At 33.3% G+C, this 12,713-nt stretch overlaps 1 protein-coding gene across 1 annotated transcript; it reads left to right on the top strand.

Annotated features, from left to right (window-relative positions):
• Window positions 1–6,827: 6,827 nt before the first annotated feature.
• LOC105803731 (histone H1) lies at window positions 6,828–7,812 on the top strand. The gene is made up of 2 exons (XM_012636118.2): window positions 6,828–7,072; window positions 7,162–7,812. Exons 1-2 carry the CDS (start codon window positions 6,911–6,913, stop codon window positions 7,555–7,557), a joined length of 558 nt encoding a protein of 185 aa, XP_012491572.1. The 5' UTR covers window positions 6,828–6,910; the 3' UTR covers window positions 7,558–7,812.
• Window positions 7,813–12,713: the final 4,901 nt, after the last annotated feature.

The raw sequence follows: 12,713 nt of genomic DNA, 5'->3' as shown, positions 1-12,713 counted from the left end.
AATAGTTGAATGGAAGCCTCCAAGAAATGTATCTGAAGTTAGGAGTTTTCTGGGCTTAGCCGGATATTACCGTCGATTCGTAGAAGGTTTTTCGATGATAGCTTCACCGATGACAAAATTGTTGCAAAAAGATGTTAAGTTCGAATGGACTGAGGAGTGTCAACAAAGTTTTGAGAAATTAAAGAAGTGTTTAACTGAGGCACCAGTGTTAGTGCAACCCGAGTCAGGAAAGGAATTTGTTGTTTATAGTGACGCGTCGTTAAATGGGCTTGGATGTGTATTGATGCAAGAAGGAAAAGTGATAGCGTATGCTTCTCGACAATTGAAACCGCATGAACGAAATTATCCTACCCATGATTTAGAGTTGGCTGCTATTGTCTTTGCTTTGAAGATTTGGCGTCATTATTTATATGGTGAGAAATGTCATGTTTTTACAGATCATAAAAGTTTGAAATATGTTATGACACAAAAAGATCTGAATTTGCGGCAGCGAAGATGGTTGGAATTGATGAAAGATTATGAACTTGTAATAGATTATCATCCGGAAAAGCCAATATAGTTCTTGATGCTTTGAGCGAAAGTCTCTCTTTGCTTTGAGAGCTTTGAATACAAGATTAACATTGATGAAGATGGATCATTGCTTGCGAGTTAAAAGCTAGTCCATTGTTTCTTCAAGAAATTTATGAGGCTCGAAAGTGGATAATGAATTACAAAGAAAAAGACTCGATTAATGCGTGGGCGATAATTCGATTTTCGGATTGATTCGGATGGATGTTTAATGTTTCATGACGAATATGTGTTCAAAAATGTTGATTTAATTCGAAAAATTTTGCGGAAGCACATGATAGTCGCTTGGCGATTCACCCATTAGTGTAAAATGTACAATGATTTAAAGAAATTATATTGGTGGCCGGGTATGAAACGGATATATCTCGAGTATGTGACAAAGTGTTTTGTGTGCCAACAAGTAAAAGTGAACACCAAGTACCTTGAGGTTACTTCAACCTATTATGGTGCCCGAGTGGAAGTGGGATAGAATTACTATGGATTTTGTTTCCGGATTGTCATTGTCACCGAAAAAGAAAGACTCAATTTGGGTAATAGTTGATCGATTGACTAAGTCAGCTCATTTCATTCCTATGCGAATGAGTTTTTCACTTGACAAGTTAGCTGAATTGTATATTGCTGAGATAGTTCGATTACATGGTGCCTGTGTCTATTATATCTGATAGAGATCCACGGTTTACTTCAAGGTTTTGGAAGAAATTACAAGAGGCATTGGGTACTAAATTGAATTTTAGTACAGCATTTCATCCCCAAACCGATGGACAGTCTGAAAGAGTAATTCAAGTGCTCGAAGATATGTTGAGATGTTGTGTATTGGAATTTGAAGGTAATTGGGAAAGATATCTACCTTTGGTGGAGTTTGCATATAATAATAGTTATCAATCGAGCATAAAATGGCACCTTATGAAGCGTTGTATGGATTTGAAAGTGTCGGACTCCATTATATTGGATGAACTTAATGAAAATCGGTTACATGGAGTCGATTTGGTAAAAGAAATCAAGAAAAGTGAAGATAATCCGTGATTGTTTGAAAGTCGCATCGGATCGATGTAAGTCGTATGCGGATTTGAAAAGAAAAGAGATTGAGTTTCAAGTGGGTGATAAAGTATTTTTGAAAGTGTCTCCATGGAAGAAAATTTTGAGATTTGGCCGTAAAGGTAAATTAAGTCCAAGATTTATTGGCCCGTATGAAGTGATAGAAAGAATTGGTCCGATAAACACCGATTGTCTTTACCACCGAATTGGAAAGAATTCATAATGTGTTTCATGTTTCTATGTTGAGGCGATATCGATCGGACCCATCGCATGTGATTTCACCGACTGAAGTGGAAATTTGATCGGATATGACATACGAAGAAGAGCCGATTCGAATCTTGGCACGAGAAGTGAAACAGTTGAGAAACAAAGTAATTGCTTTAGTGAAAGTGTTATGGCAACGGCATGGGATGGAAGAGGCAACATGGGAAACTGAGGAGGCTATGAGGAAACAGTATCCCAACTTATTCACTGGTAAGATTTTCGGGGACGAAAATCCCTAAGGGGGGAGAATTGTGATAGCCCGAAATAGGGCCTAATCGGAATAGTGGTTTCGTAACCACAAATCCGAAGTGAAATAGTTTAATTTTATAAATTTTTATTAGTTACTGATTGATTGAAATATTGTGTGAAAATATGGATAGAAAATTTTAATGCTTTAGTGCTTAATTGAATTTTTAGGACTAAATTGAGAAAAATGCAAAGTGTGTCTAATTAGTGATTAAATGACTTAATTGAATTATTGCATGAAATTGGAAGTGTTTATGTGGCAATTAGACCATGAATTAGTGTTATGAACACAAAAGGGTATTTCTAGAAAAATATCTAAGTAATGGGTCAAGGGCATTTTGTCCAAATTGAATAAAGACAAAATAAAGATGAAAACAAGTGTTCATCTTCTTAAAATCAGACGTTTGCTGCCAAAAAATTCATGTCACCATAGCTAGGGTTCTTGAACTTCCTAAGCTCAATTGTAAGTGATTTCTTGCCCCGTTTTTGATTATTTTCGTATTTTTATGCTTATTGAAGCTTGAATTTCATGTTTCTACCATTTAATTTAAATGAAATTAAAGTTTAAAAATTGACCCATTCATGATATAATTGTAAATTGATTAGTGATGTTAGATAATGAATGTTTGAAGTGTTAATTACAAGTTTTACTAGATGAATTTTGATGAAAATGTTGAAAAAGGGCTAAATTGTGAAAGATGGTAAAGTGTGCATAAAGTTGTGATTTTGTGAAATTGAGGGCTGTTATGAGCATGAAATATGATTTAGTGAAGTTTGAAATTTAAAAATTTAGTGAATTTTATTTTTACGAGCTTAGGGACAAAAGTGGAATTTTTGAAAAGTTTAGGGGAAAAATGTAAATTTGCCAAAATGTTGTGTATGAATTGTATTTGAATGAAATGTTGATAAAATGTATTAAATTGTGTTAATATAGATCAAGAAAGAAGAAATAGTGGAAGTGATCGGGGAAAAGAGAAAGTTATCGACTAAATTACAAAAATAGTCGTTTTGCATCCGAGGTAAGTTATATGTAAATAATAGTTATATTTGTATAAATTGTGAATTATATTTGATATGTGAATTAATATTGAATGTGGAAGGAAAATTGTTCATGAATTATTCAAGTAATAAAGTGTTAAGTGTAAATTCGGTTGAACTTAGGAATAGAATTGGATACAAGTGACATGTCACTAGAGACCAAATGTTACAGTGTTACAGGTGTTACAGTGAGTCCCGGTGTTGGGTGATCTAGCATGTGTTGCGACACTGACGACTTGTGTGAGCGAGCCCGTGGACATTTCCGGTGTTATTGATCGCTGGTAGCTTGGCTACATTTCGATGGTAACCGGCTACATATCGCTGGTAGCTTCGGCTACATATCGATTGGCACTTATGTGCTAAATCTCTACGTATCCGTGTATATTCCAACTGCTCAACGGGATTAATAATGAATTAAAGTGAATATGAAATGTTAAGTGTGAAAATGTATATGCAAGTGAATTGGTAAGATTGTGCATGTGTAAGTGATTGAAATTGCTAAGAAATGTTTTGATTAGTTATATGTTAAAAGTGTTAATTATTAAATGAGTAATTATTGTTTACATGTAACTTACTAAGCTATTTATAGCTTACACATTTCTTCTTTTCCTTTGTTATATAGTGATTTGAACTTGATCAAGTGGGGATCGTCGAGCTCGTATCACACTATCATAATCATCTCGGTATTATGTGCTTTTCAAAATGTTTAAACTATGACATGTATGGAGTCTTGATCATTTTGAGCATGTTCAAATGATATAGCTAATATTAGCTATTGAAGTAGCTATTAAAGAATATGTTTTGGTGTTATGTATGTTAAAATGGTAACTAATTCAAAGAAGCAGTTTCTTTGACAGCAGCAGTGACGTGAATGTAAAATTCACCATAAATAGTAGAAATGGAATTAGAGAGTGAATTATATATGGAATTAAAGCTTATCAAGTCTATTTTATATGAAAGAAACGATGTAGGAATAGGAATTCTGTATTTTGAGATATTTTAATTTTAGTGAGACAGGGTCAGAATGGTTTTTGAAGTCCCCTGTTCTGACTTTGAAAAATCATTATAAATTGTACAGAAAGAATCATGGGTCATAATTTATATGTGTAGATTTCTTAGTGAGTCTATTTTCAAAAGAAACAAACGATAACCTTATATGTATTCTGTACAAAGAGATAATTGATTTTTAGTGCCGAGAGGTCAGATCTGTCGAGCTGTGAAACAGGGGATACTTTAATGAATAAACTGTACTAATTTGCCAAGTCAAAAATTCTGAAAATTTTATGGTAAGTAGTAATATGAGTCTAGTTTCAGGGAAAATTTACGGATTTAAATTTTGAGTTCTGTAACTCGAGTTATAATTAAATTAGTGAAAGTCACGCAGGTAGACAGTTTTGTTGTGAACAGTGAATTTAATTTTAAAGGCAAATTTTTATGCTCCGAATCGGTAAGTTAAATTAGATAACATCTCGTACTCGATTCCGGCGACGGTCTCGGGTAAGGGGTGTTACATCATACTTGAGTCAACATTAAATAAATTCATAAAATAAATGCATAATTGCTGGAAAATAACATTATTAATAATAATTATTGAAATATTGTATTTATTTACCGTAAACTTACCTCGGTACAAAATATAGCCAAATTTACCAACTTAGCCTTCAACTTTATTATTTCCTTTGTCTAACCTCGAGTTTCGTTCTTCTTGATCTAAAATAGAAAATTTAACTCATTTAATACTCACATTTATCAAAATAGCCCTCGACTCTAACTTTTGAAAAATTACAATTTTGCCGCTAAACTTTTACATAATTACGCTTTTACCCCAAAGTTCGGAAATTAAACTTCATCTCATATTCCTATGTTATATAACATGATGAAAATTTTTCTCTTCTATGACAATATCAAATTCTCACTCTAACACTTACTTATGTACATTAGGGATTTTTACCGATTATGTCAACTTACTCGTTTTCGCTTAAAATCGGCTAACAAAAATTGTTTAACATAATTTATAGCTTCATATTCCATCATAAAACATCAAAATAAACACTTTTCACCTATGGGTATTTTTTCAAATATAAACCCTAGGTTAAATTATTGCTAGAATAAGCTAAATTAAGCTACCGGGATCTCAAAAACGTAAAGAGCATTAAAAACGGGGCTTGGGATCACTTACTATGGAGCTTAAAAGCTTGAAAACACTAACTATGGCTTCTCCCCTTGCTAAATTTGGCCTAATGAAGAAGATGATCAAAAATTGGCTTTTAATTTTGTTTTTAATTCATTTTAATAACTAAATGACTAAAATGCCCTTAATGAAAAACTTTGGAAACATGCCTAACCATGTTCATTTTTGTCCACCAACTTAACCAATGGTCTAATTATCATATAAAGACATCCAATTTAAAATTTCATAACAATTGGACACCTCTAACATATAGAACTCAACTTTTGCACTTTTTACAATTTAGTCCTTTTGACAAAATTGAGTGCCCAAACGTCAAAATTTTTGAACAAAAATTTCACGAAATCTTTTCGTGAAATTGTAGGCCATAGAAATATAATAAAAATAAATTTTTCCTCATCGGATTTGTGGTCCCGAAACTACTGTTCCGATAACCTTAAATTTGGGCCATTACAAAAAAAATGAATGAATTTAAAAAAAGATATAAAAATAGAATGAAATGAAAACTTGAATTTTTTTGGTTTCGGCGAAGAGAATGGCGATGAGTAATTTTTTGTTGCTGTTGCTGTTGCTGGTGAAGAATTTATACAGAAGAGAAAAGGGTTAGGATTTGAAAGATGACAAAAAGGAAGGGATTTGGGGAGAATAGTTAGGGATTTCGATCAGTTAGGGGAAATTGGAGAAGAAATAAAGGGATTTGGGAAAAATAACTTAGGGATTTCGGGAAAATCTGATTTGGGGAAAAACTAAAGGAATTTTGAGGCTAACAAAACAATGCCATTTAAGTCAACTTTAATAAAAATTTGCGGCGTTTAATTGTGGAGTTTTAGTCCAAACGCCGCTAAAAACGGTACCATTTTGCAAAATTTTAATACATATTCGTGACGTTTTTGGTCCAAACGCCGCTATTGCTTCCTTTTGCAGCATTTATAATAAAAACACCGCTATAGCTCTAACATTTAGCGCCACTAATGTATAACTTTTACGGCATTTTTAGTCCATATGCCACTAAAAACGCCACTAAAGTTTAATTTCCTTAAGAAAGAATGGAGACGTGAACTGTTTGTCTTCAACAGCTTCAAATTACCCTTAAATTCTATCCATTTCACTTCCTTTAAATCACATTGTAATAACCTCTCTATTAGCTTTAATCTGACTAAATTTTCATGTAAAAAATCAGTGGTAATCCCCATTAACAAAAGCTATAAAAATCACTCAGAAAACACACCCTATCAGGAGTAACCAAAAACAAAACCAAAACCTGGCCTTGCTTTCACACCCAATCCCAAAGCGGCAGCGAACATCTTATTCCCTTTTAGGCACTATAAATAGCCGACTATATAAACGCTTCGATTTCATTCCACGTGTACGCCTCGATGATTCTTATTCCATGTTGGCAATCCCCAGGTCTCTTGATAAACCAATCCTAGAACGCCACTCTCTTTTGACACAGATCCCGACCTCGCTATAAATTCTCCTTCCTGTCATTCACACGGGGATATGAAAGCAAAACCGGTTTTTCTCTAGACTCTTCCCTTGTACCTGTTAAAATCTTTGTCACTGTGATCATTAATGGCCACCGCTGAACCTGAAGTTCCAGTCACTGAGCAGCAGCCGGCGGCAGCAGAGGAGCCAAAGCCGGCGGAAAAGCCTGTGAAGGAGAAGAGATCCAAAGCTCCAAAGGAGAAAAAGCCTAAACAACCCAAATCCACAGCACGTCCTCCTTATTTTCAGGTACTCACTTTTTTATTGTTTAACATCGTTTGTGTGGGTTTTAATTTTTTTTTTTTGGTTAGTTAAATTAAGGGTGGAGTGTTGTGCAGATGATCAAGGAGGCGCTTTTGGCTTTGAAAGAGAAGAGTGGTTCAAGTCCGTACGCTATAGCCAAATACATGGAAGAGAAGCACAAGGCGGTGCTTCCAGCGAATTTCAGGAAAATCTTAGGTCTTCAGCTTAAAACCTCAGCTGCTAGAGGCAAGCTGATAAAGATCAAGGCCTCTTACAAGCTCTCCGAAGCTGGCAAAAAAGAGAAAGCCCCTGTTACAAAAGCTAAGACAGAGAAGAAAGCTAAGCCAGCTTCGAAGCCGAAGAAAGCTGAGGCTACAAAGAAGCCAACAAAGAGAGTCGGGGCCAAGAAGAAATCAACTCCAGCAAAGGCGAAGCAGCCTAAATCTATCAAGTCACCTGCGGCTAAAAAGGCCAAGAAGGCCGCTGCTTAGAACAAATGTGTAGGAGGCCACTTTAGGTTTTATATGTAATCAGTAACTTATCTTTGTGAATACATGGTTGTTAGTTCGGTGCTTGTGTTAAGGAAATAGTGGGGGTGGTTGTTTGATCTTTTGATCTGCAATGGAGAAGTGACTTTTTTGGTATGTATGAATAACGTAGAATGGCCAGACTGTTGTGAATCCCCGTATAACTGTGTTGAAATGGCAGTTAATAATGGAGAAATACCATGACCAAAAACTTCTATATGTGATGATTGATACTCTGATTGAATAACGTGACAACCGATGGATGGGATAGTCTCTGTTTTGGGGTTAAATGGGTGGAATAGGAATACAGTGGAGATGGTGATGGGGCTGACATGGTGGACTATTAGTGGGCTTGGATTCTGTTTGATCAGGTCTCTTTTTATTGTTTCGAAACACGGATGTTTATCTTATTAAAAAAAAAAAAGAACTGAAGGTCACTGTCTCATATTAAATTAACAATGTTATGAATACGGTTAGGGTAATTCATGTCAAAAAGATCAATTACAAAGAGAATTGACTAATTTATTACAACAGGTATGTTTGAGTGGTTTAGGGTCTTTTCAATAATCCAATTTCTTTTACAATCTTGAGGTGTAAGACTCAAAATTTTATTTTGACTTTTATTTTTTTACCAAGAAAGTAACGTTGGGATGGTTTTTATTCATTTAGATATTAGATTTAATATGATTTTTCTTTTTATTTTAATGTTGAAATCGGATTTTGATTGATAAAAAATATTTGTAAAAATCGGGTTCTATTATCTTAATTGGATTATTGCGTCAATTCTAGCTTAAGTAATATATGTTTATATCTTTAATTAGTTGTTAATTTTATTTATGTGATTTTTATTTGTTAATTTTGGATTTCAATGTTTAATTAATTGCGGATTTTGTTGTGTTTATGCTTGAAATGTTTTTAAATATTTTGAGCTTAAAATTAATTATATTGTTTGCTTAAATTTATATTGTAATATTTGTTTTGGTGGTCAATATCACAATATAAACATTTATCCTTCCACCGCCCTAGCTACCATTCACAAGACTTATTATAAACACCAATTAACCTTTTTCAATCTCACTATACCCTATTTTACCATGACACTTATCATTTCATATTTCAGACTCATGCTCAATTTAGAGTTTAACAAGCATACCATAAGAAGTTCTCAATCCACAACATCACACATAACAATTATCATACATATTGTTATGAAACATTATAAACATAACCAATAACCCCTATTACATGTCATATAAGCCAAGTCGAATTCATAATCTACTAAAGAACCTCAGAAAGTGTGATTCTTCGAGTTGATCCGATCTCCGACTTCAGCAAACAATATCTACAAGGAAACGGAACAATGACACGAGTAAGTTTTCATATAGCTTAGTAAGTTCGTCGATTAAAATGATAAAGCTTACCGAATACACCCAATAAATCAAATAACAAGATTACTAAACAGAGTTCCTATCAATAAAGTTATTCACAGAAATCTTGTCAATCACAGTTCACAACATGTAAGTATAGTACAAATCAGTTCCACATGTTAATAATTTTTAGAGATCAATAAACATATCCCGATGAACGATAAATGGATGCGAGTACATGTTTAACCATCCAACACACCAGATGCTTATAAGAGCTAGTACCATCTAGCACACCAAATGCTCATAATAGCCAGTACAAACCATCACACCAGATAACACTGTAATATAACATGATAGTCCGCAACAAATGCAAGACCTCGGGATATCCAGTGAACAAAGAATATACAGAAATCATCTTCACTACTCAGATCAATCCCGTACCGCACGCATAATAACCTATTGACATGCCAGTCGTACTCTATCCTACGTTCATCGATTCAGAGCATTCCATCACAGAAAAATATGTGAATATCTCACTACCTCGGGATATCCAGTGAACAAAGAATATACAGAAATAATCTTAACTACTCAGATCAATCCCGTACCGCGCGCATAATAACCTATTGACATGCCAATCGTACTCTATCCTACGTTCATCGGTTCAGAGCATTCCATCACAGAACAATATGTGAATATCTCACTATCTCATATTCCATATGCAAGTATTAAATCAACAACCAAACATTCACTGGCTCAGCATATCTCAATCAGTGACCGATATCATATCAATTCATTATTTCCATTTTCAATTACATGCATAAATATAATCCAACATTATACAATTAAGTTCATATAATACGTTCAAAAATGTATTAAAATTAAATCGAACGAACTTACCTGGCTAAACTGCAACGATGAAAAATGTACAGGGACTATTCAACAATTTCTCCATGGCTCAATTTTCAACGCATTCTTGATTTAGAATAATAATTTTTAACCCATTCTTGATCTAGAATAATAATTTCATTCAATTAAGTAATTCCAACAGTAATATTAACTCATTTCATGCAATTTAGTCTTTTTATACATTTTTACGAAATTACCCCTAATATTATACTTTATGCAATTTAGTCCTTAAGCTCAAAACTTGCAATTTAACCAATTTTAACTAAAATTAATTTCAGCAGAATAGTATAACACTCCACTACAGTCCATACTTGCTGTTATTTCACATCAAGTCCTTATAATTTTATCACTTTAACATTTTAGTCCTTAAACATTAAACTTACTAAAACTACTTTACAAAATAGTCCTATCTAACAACCAAGCTTAATAATCTACCATTAAACTTCCAGAATATAAAAAATTCATCCATGGCATAATCCATAACATTTGACAGTTTGTCACACTCCAAAATTGGGCTTAAGAGTTTTAGGGGTATTTTAGGAATTTTGGCCTAGATGAGTTTGAAATTTCATAAGTTTCATCATCGATAACTTTTTTAACAGTGGTTTTCATAAAATTAAGTCAATTCCTGAAAACGAGTTTTAAATGTCTTCAATTTAGTAAATAGGACTGATTTGTAAAAGTGTTAAAACTGGGAATCTTTATGAAGCAAATAGAACATAATTTTAAAATCAACCCAATAAACCCCAATTCCAGTTTTCTTTTAGGTTAAAGTTTTCTCTTCTTTTTACTTGTGCCTCTTTTTGCTCTCCTCTTGCTCTTCTAAGTGATTTTAAACTTTGATTTTTAAACCTCTTTAATTTTCATTACCCTTGAACCCTAAACCTTTATTAAAACCAATTAAAACACCCAAAAACTACATCATCTTCTTCATCTTCACCAAAACGTGGATTTTTCGGGTTGAGTCAAAATCATCGTTTTTCTACATTCAAGGTAACTAATCATCTTCCTGTTAGTTTTAAATGTTATTTAGTTATTTAAATCAAATTATTATATTGTAAAACACATGATTTAGGTAAAAGTCAAAATTATGGTCATTAATGGTGGATTTCGGGTCTATGGATAAAAACTTAAGTTTAAAATATTTTTCAACTCGTTTTAACATAATTAAAAGCTTTCTAAAGATATTTTGAAGTTTCGTGAAGAAATTCTTGAGTTTTAATGAATTCTTGTTCTAAAGGCTAAAACTTGTCGAAGTATTTCGATACCTTAAAACATGTGATTTTAAGTAGTTTAAAGGTTGAGAATTAGTTATAGATGAACGTGTAGGTGAACAAAATTTGTTTCGTGCTAAAATATTAAGTGTAGGTCGAGATATTTGAATCTAAAGTTTCTATGTTAAAAGTTTCGGTTAAAAGCTAAGGTCGTTTAGACCTATGCTTGTGATTGTTTTAATGAGTTGATTATTTGGTTGATGGTATATTTGTATGGTTTGCCTTGTTGAAGCGTCAAAGTCAGTAAGACCTTCAATGAGTAGAGATAAAGGCAAGGAAAAACTTACCTAAGCTTTCGACTTTCAACAAAAGCTTGCAATTTTACGAGTGTTTTGGAATAATCACTCGCAAGTAAATCACTGTGTATTTGGGAATTTAGAAGTAGCCTGAATCCCTACTCTAAATTTTGAGTGTAAGTGTTCTCACATTTGTGATAGTATGGGTTGTATGTATGTTGTAGAAATTGAGATTGTGGACTTATAAATATAAATGTAATGCTAGAATATATGCCATGAACATGAGATGACTGTTGTGTATGTGATTATGAGGGTATGTTAAACATGCTATGTGACAGTGGTTATAAAGTGATATGAATGTGTATGTGCAATGAAAATGTGCAGAAAATTCAATACGTAATTATGTGTTTTTATTATAGATATTTTGGCCTTGTGATTTAATGAGACCATTGGATATAGTTGGCATGCCATAGGTTTATGAGTACTCATTTACATGTGTTGCGATATTGGGGCGCTGAGGCCCAGGGATAGAAATTGGAGAGATAAGGGAATGTGAGCCAAACTCCATTCACTGGGATATGTATGTGTGGTGTGTTGAAGAGCGTTAGCTATATGCTTCACTTATAGGATATGATTGACTCAATGAGTCTATGTGTGTGTGGTGTGGTGGAGATCCGTGTATCCGATGTGTGGTAACTAAGTTAACTTTATGTTTCATCTTCTCAAGAGCAAATCTATCATAATTTGTACTTATATGTGGTACCTGTGATTAAATGCATGATTATGGGTATATATATGAAATTGTATGTAAGTCACATGTGTCAAACAATATGCTATATGTTGCCTTGATGTTGTTAGTTGTCTTGTTTTGTAACAGCCCGATTTTGGGTCTAGTCGGACCAGTGGTTTCGGGACCACAAATCCGACGAGGAAAAAAAATGTAATGGCCTGAATTTTCAAAGGTGTCGGAATGGTGATTCGAGATCACTAAATTCAACAAATGAGTAGAAAATATTATTAATTTAGTGAGTATAAGTTAAATGTGAAGTTAGGAAAAAATTTTGAAATAGTGAATAGTGCACTAGAAATAATTATTAAAATAATTAGAATCGAAAATGAGGTATTGAGACCTCAGAGATTTTAAACCAAGTCATAAATATTTTTATAAATATTTATGGAGTGTTAAAAAGTTGGTATTAAAGTTTCGTCAAGAAATTTTAAAGTTCCGATAATTAATTGAACAAAAAGGACTAAATTGTAACAAATGCAAAATTATAGTAAATGATTAAATAGCTTAAATGATAAAAGGAAGAGGGCTTAAAAGGAAAATAGACCCA

The sequence above is a fragment of the Gossypium raimondii genome, chromosome 11, assembly GCF_025698545.1.
Source record: "Gossypium raimondii isolate GPD5lz chromosome 11, ASM2569854v1, whole genome shotgun sequence".
NCBI lineage: Eukaryota > Viridiplantae > Streptophyta > Magnoliopsida > Malvales > Malvaceae > Gossypium > Gossypium raimondii.
Note: the sequence above shows the minus strand (reverse complement) of the source record. Positions and strands in the feature narration are given on the sequence as shown.